The 14,783-nt window shown below is 40.4% G+C and overlaps 1 protein-coding gene across 2 annotated transcripts; it reads right to left on the minus strand.

Moving 5' to 3' along the window:
• Nucleotides 1-760: 760 nt before the first annotated feature.
• Nucleotides 761-10,966, minus strand: dcp2 (decapping mRNA 2). Of its 2 annotated transcripts, none has more exons than XM_041059703.1 (11): nucleotides 10,731-10,966; nucleotides 9,510-9,661; nucleotides 9,111-9,238; nucleotides 8,237-8,335; nucleotides 7,958-8,110; nucleotides 7,761-7,873; nucleotides 7,378-7,482; nucleotides 6,676-6,784; nucleotides 5,097-5,186; nucleotides 4,824-4,875; nucleotides 761-2,405 (listed from the first exon to the last, which is right to left on the minus strand). In XM_041059703.1, exons 1-11 carry the CDS (start codon nucleotides 10,796-10,798, stop codon nucleotides 2,275-2,277), a joined length of 1,200 nt encoding a protein of 399 aa, XP_040915637.1. In that variant the 5' UTR covers nucleotides 10,799-10,966; the 3' UTR covers nucleotides 761-2,274. The 2 variants fall into 2 exon arrangements, with proteins under 2 accessions (XP_040915637.1, XP_040915636.1); XM_041059702.1 differs by having other exon boundaries at nucleotides 5,082-5,186.
• Nucleotides 10,967-14,783: the final 3,817 nt, after the last annotated feature.

Raw genomic sequence — 14,783 nt, forward strand, 5'->3', positions numbered from 1 at the left:
GTCGTCAAAGTCAACATCTCTGACATTGTGAGACACACACTGATTATGATGAGGCTGAAAATTGTAAGTAGAGATATAATTAATCCAGAAAGGTTAACTTCCGGGCTTTCAAAATAAAAGCACGATCAATTGCATGCAGCTATATTGCAGCTTGGGAACACTTTTGCAGCAGTCTGTTCCCGTTTTAAGAGTTAAGATACTCCTCCTGCAAACCATTTCAAGTTCAGATTCTTAATGATGGTCAGGTCAGGGGGCTTAAGTTTCTCAAAGTAGTTATTGGTGAATGTCTGCTTTTCTGCTTTGGATGAGCTTCCTGACGTAGAAGCCAGACTCTTCTTCACTTTTACTTTCTTGACTATTTTTTTCTTATTTTTATAAGTTCTTAAAACTTATAAAAATAAAAAAATAAAGACACTACCCAGACATGCTTCAAGCTGTTCAGCGGCTTCAAAACGTTTTCATACCCCTTCACTTCCTGGACACTTCATCGGGTTATACATTTCATTTTAAATGGATAAAAATCGATTCTCAATAATCTAAAGTGACAAAGTCAGAACATACTTTTTAGATTTTTTTTTTTTTTTTTGCAAATTTATTAAAAATCAAAAACGGAAATCTCTCATGTACAAAAGTATTCAGACCCTTTGCTGTGGCTCTCCAAACTGGGATCAGGTACATCCTGTTCACTTTCATTTTCCCTGACATGTGTCTAGAACTTGACTGGAGTCCACCTGTGGCAAACTGAACTGACTGAACATAGTTTAGAAAGGAGGAAAAAAAACAGACTTTATTAATATTCACAGTTAGGTCAAAACACCACTGAAGTCAAAGGACAACTTGAGATCACCATCTGTACAATCAACAACAAAGTACCCCCAGTGCCAAACATCACAGGAAGAGAGCTCATATCCAGGCATAGTCATCTCACACGTATGATAGTCTCTTAAGAAAATATATATTCTTGGACCATGGGTTGAACTTTAAAGACCTCTGAAACAGTTACCGATCCTTTGAAAATTGCCTTTGCTCATGTTTTCAGCTGTAATAGTTAGAAATCCTTTAATGTGGCCATTTGCAAAGTTTGTGAAAATAACTTATGTTCACAGTAGTCCAAAGCTGTGGTCCTCCATCATGGTCCATAGCCCAAGAGTCTGAATGTTTTCATGCCAACTAAACACTATAGCAGCTAGTATTGGGTCATGAAGGACATGATTGAGAACTTGACTAAGAAATCTTAACAGGAATTGAAACCTGGCAGTTTGCAGGAAAGCACAGCCTTGAATTATAAGACTGCTAAAAAACCAGACAAACACCAGTGGGACATGGGTCACTGTAAGGCAAGTAACAACTACAATATATGGAAGTCTATGGCTCAAAATATTAAAAGTATACTATTTACCCTACCGGAAATGTCATGTTTCTTTTATGTGTGAATGATGTATTTCCTGCAGTTATTTCTTTGTAATGGTCACTCTGCTAATTTTGTACATTTTGTGGCTTTAAATACGGGTTTTCTAGCATTGATAATATACATTATAAGTAACACTGGCAGCCATAGACTTCCACATGAATATAATGAATTTAATGTGGTGAAAAAAGTTGTGATGATCGCTTGCTGTTCCCATTTTTCTGTAACATTCTACACTCCTGGATAAAATCTGAAACAATTTTGGTAATAAAGCCAATAACACTTTAAATACATCAAGCCAATAATACTCTTGATAATTATCACGGTTAATTGGGACTTAATTGGAAGAATGGAGAAAATGATCAACGCCTAAATTCTTACGACTTAAAATCAGTATATGACATAATCAATCTTACATCGATTCACTGGCCAAAATCAATAAGGTATCACAGTGGAATTTTAGACTTTTCACTGTTACCTCACGTGCGTTTAAAATCCATTATGTTTCTCAAAATGTTTGCTCTTTTGCCTTTAAAAGACTCAAGGTTAACCTGAGCAATCCTCTCTTTGTAGCTCATGCACTGTCTCCCACAGACAGAATCATGAATCTACGTATTCAGAGGTGAAGTTAGTTTGACAGTGTTGTTAGGTTAACCACCTGATTAAAAAGGTCAGGAAAGGCAAATGAGTCCAATGAAGCTTAAACGGGCAACTCCCCACTGTGAGTGTGCGTTCATGACAAGCAAAGCAAGAACAAAAGGGGCATGTTGAGCAACATCCTTGCCTGGATTACAAGGTAAAATTCTCTGAGGACGTGATTTGACGTTGTTGCAGGTGAGGCACAGCGCTACATCATCATCATCATGTCAGTAGTCAAAACATTTCATGATGGCGTCTCGGTCAAATCTGAAGTTGAGGAAAGCCTTGGAGGAGAGCAGATGCTCAGTGTCTCTGCTGTGGACTGTCTGGTGACCGTTGGAGCTGCATGGAGCGAGATCTGTGGAAAAGAAAAGCTTGTTTACATGTTCCATAAGCTAAAAAGAGGTTAAAAGCTGCGCACACAGATAAACACATGCATTGGAACTGGAACAATTCTTTGGAGAAGCATTCAGTGAAGATAAATTCATAATAAAGCTCAAATAAATAAGACAGTGTGGGTCATTTATGCAGTATGTGAGGATAAATTACAGGTCAGACGGTGTACTTTGGGATATAATATATGCTTTGGTAATTATATGAGAACTTACAGAATGGATGTCTGAGTCGCTTACGTTCTTCTTATTAACTGCAGCATACAGAAAACGAGACCTATTTTTCTGAGGAAAGCTTTTAGAATGTGCTCTCACTCAGAAGGAGTGTTACTGTACTACTTTACCTAAACACCTGCTTTTCTAACAATGTATTAAAACCAAACTAATATGACATTCATAACCCTGGAAAGGAAATGTGATCAAGTGGTACATTTCCATTTACCTGGTTAATGAACAGACCAACTCATATTCAATTTATATACAACAGTTCAACATAATAAATTCAAAATGGCTGTAAACGGAGCAGGAAGCTCCTCTGGAAATAAACAGGTGCTACATAACTACAAGCAGGAAGCGAGCCAAACCTTAGCATCGGTATATGGGCTGATCTGGGATATTTTAAGTGGATCACTATTGGCTAAAATAAAGCTGTTTAAAGCCTGATCCTTTCTTTGCTGAACTCTGCTGCGTATTATTCACCTTGCTTGCTTGTGTTGCAGTGCTGCCCTCCTTCTGCACAGCTACACTCTAATGTTACACCTACACAATTCATGCGTGAACCGAATACCATCACATCAGAAGATATCGATGTGCTCATACGTTTACATACCCTGGCAAAATTTGTGAAGTATTATCCATTTTTCAGAAAATATGTTTGATCATGCAAAAACTTTTCTTTCATTCAGAATTAGTGGCCAGGCAAAGTTATTTATTATCACACAATTATATTTGCTCTTTTTAAATCGTAGTGACAAGTTGAACCACCCAAACAGCCCTGATCAAAAGTATACATACCCTTGAAGTTTTGGCCTGATACTATGCACACAAGTTGACACAAACAGGTTTAAATGGGTTTTAAGGGTCACTGTCCACACCTGTCACCTGCTCGGGTATAATTAGTGTCTGTGTATAAAAAGTCAGTGAGTCTCTGGGCTCCTGACAGACCCCTGCATGGGGAAAGCAAAAGAACTGTCAAAGGACCTGTGAGAGAAGGTAGTTGAACTTTGTAAAGCAGGAAAAGGATATAAAAAGATATTTGAGAATGCCAATCAATCAATTTTCCTGATGAAAAAGTGGAAAATATGGGGTTCTGTTGATACCAAGCTATGGTCAGCAAGACCGACAAAAGTTTCAGCCACAACTGCCAGGAAAATTGTTCAGGATGCAAAGAAAAACCCACAAATAACTTCAGCTGACATACAGGCTTCTGTACAGAAAAGTGGTATGTCTGTTTCAAGATGCACAGTAAGGAGACCTTTGAAGAAAAATGGGCTGCACAGTTGAGTTGCCAGAAGAAAGACTCTACTAGGCCAGTACCACAAAACAGCCTGCTTACAATATGATACACATCACCTGGACAAGCTTCAAAGCTGCTGGGACATAATCATTCAGAGTGATGAGACTAAGATTAAACTTTATGATCACAACCACAAACATTGTTTGAAGATGAGTCCACAGTGTCTATGATGAACAGTACACCATCCCTACTGTGAAGCATGGAGGTGGATCTCTGATGTTTTGGGGGGGTGTGAGCTACAGCAGCTCAGGGAATTCGGTCAAAATCGATGACAAGGTGAGTGCAACATGTTATCAAAAAATACTGGAGGACAATTTGCACTCCTCAGCCCAGAAGCTGCGCATGGGACGCACTTGGACTTTCCAATATGACAATAATCCAAAACACAAGGCCAAGTCGGCCTGTCTTTGGCTACAGCAGGAAAAAGTGAAGGTTCTGGAGCAGCCATCACAGTCTCCTGAACTCTATATCATTGAGCCACTTTGGGGAGATCTCAAACATGCAGTTCAGGCAAGACAGCCCAAGAATTTACAGGACCTGGAAGCTCTTTGCAAAGAGGAATGGGCAGCTTTACCATCTGAAAAAATAAAGTGCCTCATCCACAACTGCCTCAAAAGACTACAAGCTGTCTGTGATGCTGAAGGGGGCAATACACAGTATTAAGAACTAAGGGTAGGCAAACTTTTGAACAGGGACCATCTCAGTATTTTCTCTACTGTTACGCTTTATTTAATGATTGTGCTTTTTTTGTTTTAGATGCCTCACATTTTAGTTTGAATCCCATTTAAAATAAATTTGTATAACGCAGCAGTAAAGCATTTTATTGGGTTAATTTAGTTTAGACTCAGGGTAGACATACAAACCATACCTCTCTCAAAACTGTCTTGCAGTCTTCTGGGTTGGAGTCTTTTATCTTCTTTCTGTAAAAATAGTATAGTAGATTACTGTAGTGGTTTTAAAACTGGTTTGAGATCCACTGGCAAAAACAGTCTGTGCCATTTTCAGGAATATTCATTTCACTGGTCTTGAGGTTGGAACTTTTTTCTTTTTCTAAGTCTTCTAGTCACAGGATCTCTCCATACTTACTACAAACAGCAATCTGAAACATATGCGGTTTTGCACTTACTAATATGGTTTTCACCTGATGGCTGCCGGCTCCATTGTCACTGGCTCCTTTCTTCACGTAAGGTGAGTCTTGACTTTTTTTCCCATTGCCCTTCAAGGTTGGGTTCTAGAGTAAAGAACACCAGTTATGAGGTAACTGTGGTTGTTGCAGCTCTGCCTCAAGCCAATGACAGATTCCATGTCTCATTTCAGGGGCTGTATCAGTAAAGCAAAGACCAAAACTAACTGTGTGTTAAGGTGGTCCTCATCAACTCATAATATTCAGATATCTAAATTTACAATCATGGCAGACAGACATGATTGCTAAGGCTACTGTCCAGCCAAAAAAAGCTGGTCCAGCAGTCCTCTGAGAATAAACTGATACTACAGATGATGTTAGCTGCTGGGTGAACACTCTGACGTGGCTCTCCTCACTGACTCTGATCCCCAGGTTTCAGCACAGGTCTGTGCTCACAGTACTTTTCAGGTATTTCCTCAGTCTAGCAAACATGTAACTGTTAACAGAACACGTAGAACATGTAACTGGAAGATGCTGCTGGTGAATAATACAGTGGTGGGAAAAAAGTTTTCGGACACCCTTAAAATTTTACACAATCTCAAATATTATCATGAAATATTTGCAGAAAAATCTTTTTTGTATTTCACAAGGTGTGGCTGCATCAGACACAAACAAATGATTTCAATTGTTATCAAGAAAAAAGCAAAACTAAATTCTTGATGGTGCCAACATGTCAGTTTTCAACATTGTCGGTATCAAAGTTAACAAATAGCAAAGAACGTGTTCAAAACTGAACAAAAAATAAACCATCACATAACAAAATGAATATTTAGTACTCCTGCCATTAGCATGCAGTAGCGCTTTAATCCTGGCTGGCATGTTCTCCACGAGCCTTTCACACTGTTGAGGGGTAATCTTCTCCCATTCTTCTTGAATTACTGGTTTCAATTCTTTCAAATTCTTTGGTTTCCACATTGAAACAGACCTTTTGATAATCCACCAAAGATTTTCAATGGGGTTCATGTCCGGGCATTGAGCTGGCCACTCTAAGACCTGGATATTGTGCTCCTGCAGCCAAGGTCTACTTGACCTGGATGCGTGGCAAGGGGCATTATCTTGCTGAAACATCCAGTTTCGACCTCGATAGAAAAGAGCATGTGCAGAAGGGAGCGTGTGGGTTTGGAGAATGACACAATACTTAGCAGAGTCCAATGTGCCATCACAGACAGTGAGATGACCAACGCTAGCAGCACTCACAGATCACCAAACCATGATACTGCCTCCGCCATGCTTGACAGTTGGTACTGTACATGCTGGAGATAATGCCTCACCTGGACCTTCTGCGTACCCTCACATTAGCACGAGGAGCATTAAGCTGGAAACTGGACTCATCCGACCACAGAATCTTCTTCCAGTTCCTGGCTGCCCAGTCCTTGTGTGCTTTGGCCCAACGGCGCCGAGCTAACCTCTGCCTCTCGTTGTTCAGGGGCAAGTTAGTTTGACCGGTAATGCAATAAATCACAAATGCATGGGGTGTCCGAAAACTTTTTTCCACCACTATAGTTAACTGCGACAGAATAATCTTGCCATTTCTAACCTGATTCAGCTCATACTGGCTCAGCTGGCCCACAGCCTTCTGCTGCGTGTGTTTTGTCCAGCCGTTTCCCAGAAATGCATCGGTACCTGTGAGGCGACGGGATTTTGACCTAAGAGACAGAAGGAAACAAACAACAAAGTGGGTTTTAGAATGCCTTTAACTTGCTAAGTGCTTGTTAGGATACACATACAATAGGGCTGAATGATTTGAGGAGAAGATCTAATTGCAATTTTTCTGGCAGATATTGCTTTTTTGATTTGATTCAGGTTTTTTTTTTTTTTTCAAATCAAGCTTCAGTGCAATATTTACAATGTACAGTAAAATTTACAAACATGACAGAAAACTACATCATACCATTAAAACATTAAATGCCATTACTCTAATGCAAGAATGAAAACTCAAGTTAAGAAGGGATTTCACGTGTATTTATTAACAAGAAACATGCTACGGCTCGGTCGTTCTGCTTGACCACATATCAGTAGTTGTGGCATAATACTCCACATTGATGACAGCAGAGTTTGTGAGCTGGAAAACCAAACCGATGAGCTGACAGAAGCTACTGTATGAAGCCCTGCAGAGGAAGTGAAGAGCAGCTGAAAACCCTCTGTGGGACTTTCCTTTATCGTAATTCTCAAATAACCCCTGGTGGTTATTTGAGAATTACTAAGAAGTTCTACTGAGCGCTGCTGACGTGTTTCTTACCGAGCGTTGTCTGAGGGTTTGCCTGGAGTGTTGCTGTTGTTTGTGAAGTCCTCGTCGCTGTCTGTTGACTCGCCTTTCAGCCTGCTGATCCATTCTCGCAGCGGTCTGTGCAGGTGGAGCAGGAAGTGTGTCATTAATATTAATCAACAAACCCGAGGCAACCACACATTAATATTTTTTTACATTTCTGTTTGTACAAAAGAAACAAACGTGTCGCAACTTATATTTAATTTAGTGAGCATTAGAGGTTGTGGTACTGTTCTTTATGCTAAGCTGAGCTAACCGTGCTCTGCACTGAACACAAAGACTCATCTAACTATCAGAAAGAAAGCAGATATGTGTGTATCGCTTTAATGGGCAATTCAGTAATGAAAGTAACGCACCTTATGAATGGAATGGCCATGAAAAACCTGTTGGGCGCAAGTCCGAGTTTCGACTTTGGGGTCATGTCATTCCTGTGACACGGCAGCTTCTCAATAGGAAACCATTCAATGTTCTACAAGAAAAGGAGGAGATCATCAGTGTTTGGATCTGCTGCAAAAATGTGGAAACCAACTGTGGGAAAAACAAAAGTCTGTACCCTGATCTCTTTCCTTGTTTTGGGGTTGAACTTGGTATCCTTTGACACTCCTGGTATAATGTAGAGCCGCACCAGCTGGTCAGTGATTTTCTGCTCTATGTACATGTCCTTGCAGATGCGATTCTTGATGTCAAAGCCTGTCTCTTCCATCACCTGGAAAGCACACAGTATTTTCAACTACGAACTAAAAGCATGACTTAATTCTTAATTATATATGGCTCTTAATGCTTTCATCTGGTCAAAGACACAAACAGTTTAAAAAAAAATAAAGTGACTTACTTCACGCACTGCGCAGTCATGAGGAGCTTCATCCTCATTAACTTTCCCCTTTGGAAAACCCCAGCCTGACTTCGCAAGATAGCCCTGAACAAGCAGGACCTGAAGAGACAAGATGCTGCAGTTAGAAGCATGCGTCATATCAAAAACAGCACTTTAAAAGGACAGAGTTGGTGAACTTCTGTACTTTTCTTACTGTTTACAAATCTCACAAGGAGGCTAAATAATCAGTCGATCCTACTAACAGGTACTGTGTGGATTCAGCTTTAGTCCAGCTCTGGTTCCATGTTGGTCTGCTATCTCTGAAACATTTCTAATAACTGTAATTAGGAGAGAGAAAAAAATACGAGCAGAGCTACAACCAGCATTGCAATGCTCCTGGAGAGTGTGCACTTAAAAATGTGCATCGATGGTGTGACAGGTTAGTGTTGATTCACTAGAAATCTGACACACAACACTCAAACTCAGTTTTCCCCCCTCACACAACCCTGAGATTCTTTTCCAGTTTCTTTTTTTTTTCCACATGACAAACTAAGCAGAAAAGAAAACAAAGATATCTTTACTCGAATATGACCAAAGATGTCATACAGTATAAAGCACGGCATGAATAAATGCCTGTCTTTGAGAGTAGTCTGTTATTATTATTTTATGAAACAAAGCCATGGTTCTGTCTTCATGAGAGAAAAATATAATAGGCTTTGTTAAAAATGATAAGAGGATGGAATAACACCAGCGTTATAATGATAATTCTGGTTTATTACAACCAGAGTTGGAATGAAAGCCAAGATTTAATGTAGCAGAAATACCCTTTAAATGACTTTATAAAAGCTAAGTCACATATTGCTGCAGCGTGTATGGGTAAGTAAATACAACTCACGTTTTCTAATGATTCATCTAGAATGATCGCTCCATAAGTCGGCACACCCATCTTGTACTCCTTCCACTGTTCAAGGACTTTCTGCACATCCTCTCCATGAGGCAACAGGAATGGACAGTGATGGAAGAGTTCGCAACTGTCAAGGAAAATAACTAAACCAACATGAGCACCACATCTGACCTCTCCATCTGAGGACGAGCCTGAGGAGGTGCCACGGAAAGCACACTGCTCGCGTTTCTCTTCAGTGGTTGTCACAACAAAAAACTAAAAATGGTATGCTTTGGGATGTGTGCAGTACAGTAATGTGGATATGAATATCAGTGTACAATAATAAATGTAAAACAATTTTTTTTTTAAATGAGAAGGTCATTTAACATCATGGTTCACATCTAAGGATATCAGCTTTGGCGAAGTCTCTTATCCCACAGTGAGGAGCTCCTGGGGTGTTCTGCATGCAGAAGTCCAGGTAGAACCAGTGGGCCAGCTCGATCTGGAAGCACACCCGGATGGCATTGTCCCTCTCCTCACTAGGGATGTGCAGGATGAACCGGCTGGAATAAACACAGGAGAATGGGGATCAGGGCCGGATTAACATGCTAGGAGGCTCTGGGCCCAAAAAAAAAAAACTAAACAATAACAACAACAATGATAATAATAACAGAACAAAGAGGTTTTTGTTTTTTAAACAAACTTCACATAAATAAAATCAGATCACTTTTTTGTCCGGACTTGAGGAAAATTATACTCATCTTCCTTTTCTCTAGACAAGCTTATTCTAACTTTCTCTACCTGCCTGAGCAGCACAGCCTGCGTAGGTCAGGTTATAGGATTATACAGAATCCTACTGCCAGACCAGAGTTCACATAACCCTCAGTTAAGGTTTCACTTATTGCATTTAAATCACGTGTGTCTCCAGCAGGCCTTTATAAACATGCCTTTCTGCATTAACTGTAACCATTCTTGATCATATTAGTATCATTTTTTGCTGTTTGTTGTAGTTTTTTTTTTTTTTTTGTTTGTTTTCATGAAGCTGTTGTGCTGTTCAACAGTCCTGCATCGTACAGCAAGGTGTTTCTATTATTTGGCCTGTTCTCATTTAGATAAATGGGATGGACAAAATAACAGAAACACCTGTGCGCGTAACGTTTTACAACTCAGCAGCTGCCACCAACTGAACATTACAACCAAGGATTTAATGCAGGACTGATGTGTTACCCTGCCTTAGTTTTAGCTATGTGTCCCCAATAAACCGCCAACTGAGTGTATATAGTCATATATGACAGTATTTTAAAATATGGCATCGAGACTAATCGATTAAGCACGCAAATAATAAGTAAATTCATCAGCAATGACAATAACAGCTTGTTGCAACCCCAAACAACAGTCTGTGGGTAAACATGTAGTGTTCAATAGCAGTTGAGCTAACAACAACATCTACTACTACTACTACTACAACTACAGACACTTCTTCCAGCGCACAGAGAAGCACTGTGGCTCCTGACTTTATGCTGCCGGCAGTTAAATCCCAGTTTTTTGTTAGTGCACTTCAATGTGCGTGATTACGAGCAAACTGCGGCGGTAACGTTAAAAGTCGCTAAAGCGTCCAGTTCGTGTCGTTACCTGCAGAGGTCGTCCAGTACGCCGGAGGGTATCTCCACTCTTTTTGTTTCCATGTTGGTTGAAAACATCCCGACTCTGTCTCTCTCAGAGGACGCGGGGACAAAAAGCCTGAGGAGCAGAAAGCTACGTCCGCATTTCTCCACTCATAGTCCCATCTCCAGCTTTACATTACCAACACAAAAGACCTCATATCAGCTCATATCGACTCTTCTGCTTCTTCTCCGTGTCTGCTGTTCATGCTGCGTTCACGTCACATGGGACCGAGGGAAGACAGGGGAAGACGCCAGTGCGGTGGTATGATTACAGAGGAGGTCGTTTGACGTAAAACAAGTCGGTTATGTAAAGACGAAAAATACTGAGCACTGGCAATGTAACAGCGTACTCATTAAAATGAGTGTTTAAGTGCAATGACGGAAAAAACTCCAGTTTTCAGTTTAAATTACAACCTGAATGTTAACGTGAACACTGTTCACAGATGTGAAGCTCTCAATTACCACAACTCTGATATGAGGTGAACGCAGCATCAGTTTTCAACAGGAAGTTTGTCATCCAATCACACGCTTAGAATGGAGCTGCGCGTAAACTAGACGAAACACTATTGGTTCATGTTTCTGTCTATCAGTTGAAGAGGCGCGACATTAGCAAGTTAGTTTGAGCGGTACATTCAGTCGGGCCATAGATTAAAGGGAAAAAAACAGAATAAATGAGTGGAGAAACATAACGAATGCAGATTCGTCCACGCAGTTGAACTGTGTGGTTCAGTTAAGCAGTTAACATCAAGTCCAGGCATGCCTGAATTTAGTTTATTATGATGTTGCATCAAGATGGCCAGAGGTGACTTTGAAAGAGGGGTCATTGTTGGGGCACAGATGGCAGGAGTCACAGAGACTGATCAGCTGGATAGTGCTTCAACAGGAACAGTGACTAAAGGGGCATCTGTATTTAGATCCATGGGAAAGATGAGTCAGATGAGTCATGCTTCAACATATTCTCCACAAATGGGCGAATGCAAGAGGATGGTACAGGCCTGAATGCTTGACCCTCTATTTATTTTTTTAACAAGGAAACACAGATACTGGGAAAAAAAAAAACAAAAATAACAAAAAATGAAAACACTACTGTGCTGATAGTGGTAACTGTGTGCACCTCCTTCTATGTGGACAGTTCATTTATGAGCAACTCCAAACCATTAAAAGTTACAATAGGACAGGTGAGGCCAGCTGTGCTGAGATCAGCAGAAACAGTTGTTGCTTTAGATGATGGTTCAGAGGAAAAGATTTTGCATTTCATACACTTTAAAACCTCTCCCTTATCCCCAACCAACATCGAACAAACATATGATTCTCCCACCAACAGTGACAACATCACACAAAGAGATGTAATGACATCAAAACTTTGCTCATGTCAGCGCAAAAATAAGACATCAGATACGTAATAGAAAAGAATCTTGTTTATTTAAAAATAATAATAATAACATAAGTATACTTGAATGGGGAACAACATTTACACATCAATAATAAATCAAAATCAGTACAACATAGAGCAGTGATAACACTTAGCAATTCTGTTGCGGACAGTAAAATTATTCTACAATGCATAAAAGTACAGCTGCTTCGTGATGATTCATTTCACACTTATTTTTACAATTTCTTTTTTTGGCAGAGCCCGAAACTTTACCTTGAAGCAAACTCGGTGGACCTGAATTTGAACTCCTCGGCTCGATGATAAATTACCAAATGGTGATAAATGTATGTATTTCTTCAAGAAATACCAAAACTCAATTTAAAAAAATATAGAACACAATACAGAAAACTTTGAACTCTATATCTGATTAAACCCAGTTGGAAAGTATCTGAACAAACTGAGGCAGAAAGAACGTCTTTCCTGTTTCTGGTACTCTCGAGTCCACGCTGTATTGTGGTGTTTTTACAGGTTATCCACCCCGCGGATCCTCCTTGCCAGCTGAATGTCGCGGGGGAACAGGGTCACCCGCTTGGCGTGGATGGCACACAGGTTGGCGTCTGAGAACAACATGACGAGAAATGCCTCTGCAGCCTGGGAGGACGAGGAGAAGGAAGGACAAACACTGAAGTTACATCAAAGAGACCAAGAGACACTTTATTTCTGATCAACAATTTTATTAAAAATGTTGTGTTATGTTCAACACAAGCAACCTAAATCATAATTTTATCCTTGAGTGAAACCATCAATCTGAATTGTGTCTGTGGCATTCTGAGTATGCTGACAAGAATTAAACACTACCTTATCATGTTGTATTGCTATGTATAACGGTATATTAGCTTGGTGGTGAAGGAGGAAGCTGCTTACCTCCTGCAGGGCAAGAAGAGCGTAGACCTGCCACCGGAGAGCCTCTGCAGAAAAATTTTGGCAGACCTCGCGAACCTGAACCAGAGAGGGGAAGATGACTGCAGGTGAATTCCCAAACTCTATGACTGGACAACATGGAATTTCGTTTCATAGCCCTTTGTTGCACACACAAACACAGACACAGACACAGACACAGACATATATATATATATGCTGTTTGACTTACCAGGCGAGAGAAGGGTCCCTTTCTGAGCAGAAGATCAGTGCTCTTCTGGTACTTGCGGATTTCCATTAAGGCCCTGGTTCCTGGTCGAAACCTTTTCTTCCTTGGAGTCACAGGAGCCTGCTCTGGAAAACAGATAGGGAGTGTTGGTTGTTTTGACAGAACAGGTAGGCTTTCCCATAGAGGAATGAGAACCTTATTTGATAGAGAGAATATTTTTTGTACAAGAGGGAGTATTGACATGTTTATATAATTTCATCTACTGCACAATAAAATACACTTGTTTTAATACATGTGTGTGTTCAATCTCACCTGAAACTCTGCTCCGTCTTGGTGAACGGGGTGCTGAACCTGGGGCCGGCGCAGGGGGGCGATGTTTAGGGGTTCTGCCCTTCCGGCGGCTGGAAGATGAATCGTGACGCATCGCCTCCAAGACACAGGTCAGGACCACCAGAGGTAAATCACTGCAGCCAAGGTCTGTGAAAGACTGAGGACATTACATGTTCTATCAATCCACAAAACAGGAGGGGGAGACTTTTCATTCCATTAACTCTTCTCATTTGCTGGTAACACCTAAAACATACAGACAGCTAAGACGAATTAAACTAGATTCTCTCATTTTACATGTTGTGCTTATCATCCTTCACCCAGTAGATAAATCTGTCCTCTGTGGGGATTGGCTTCAGAGGCAAAAAAGCTGTGCCCTCTTTTTGCCCAAATGTTTTATAATCAATTGATTGTGAAGGCCTGGATCACATGACATGAATGCTATAAAAATAATATAATAATAATAATAATAATAACAACTATGAATAAATATTGATTTAAAAAAAGGACAAAATATTAACATAGGGGCCATGTGTTTATATATTTTAGAACACTGCGTGGCTACATGGCCCACAGAGGGCACACCCCTTCTTATACTGTATTATTGTTCAGGGATGCTGGGAGGTGAGGTAACCGTCCTCCTGCTGCAAATACACGGTGAAAGTTCATAAGAAACCCCCGCTGGATCCGGAGTGAATATCTGACCAGTACCTAACTTAAAACCAGGTTCATCGCGGTGCTGTGAAATCTATTATGTGGCGGAACACCGAGGTGGGACTTGGGGCCACTTAACGTCAAACATAACGTTATTGTAAAGTTTTATTTCATAAGTTAACATGATAACATAATAGCATAATAACACAGTAAGACTTCATAGTTAGCATTAGCTGTTCAGTTGCTTTACCGGTAGGTTAACTTTTAGGTGCCATTTTTTTTCAGTTGTAACGTCATATTAACTGGCTCTTTTTAAAATTTTCTAAACCATAAAAATTATAAACGTACCTGTGGAGTTGAACAACACTCAGTGCAATTCAAAGTTTAATAAAATACTGGAAACCGAGGTGACTGTGAGCAGCTCCACACACACACACAAACAACTGCTGCCTCCTGAAATTCAAACGACGCCTCTTCACTGGTTCAACCAATCGGCTTAGACCAAGTGGGCGCGACAAACC

The sequence above is a fragment of the Toxotes jaculatrix genome, chromosome 16 (assembly GCF_017976425.1).
Source record: "Toxotes jaculatrix isolate fToxJac2 chromosome 16, fToxJac2.pri, whole genome shotgun sequence".
In the NCBI taxonomy this organism is placed as follows: domain Eukaryota; kingdom Metazoa; phylum Chordata; class Actinopteri; family Toxotidae; genus Toxotes; species Toxotes jaculatrix.

Coding starts and splice junctions, on each gene's coding strand:
- dcp2 (XM_041059702.1), bottom strand. CDS start 10,798: ATGTTTTCAACCAACATGGAAACAAAAAGAGTGGAGATACCCTCCGGC. Junction 6,785..7,377: donor AAACCCTCAGACAACGCTCG/GTAAGAAACACG, acceptor TCTGTCTCTTAG/GTCAAAATCCCGTCGCCTCA. Junction 5,187..6,675: donor GCCAGTATGAGCTGAATCAG/GTTAGAAATGGC, acceptor TCTTTACTCTAG/AACCCAACCTTGAAGGGCAA.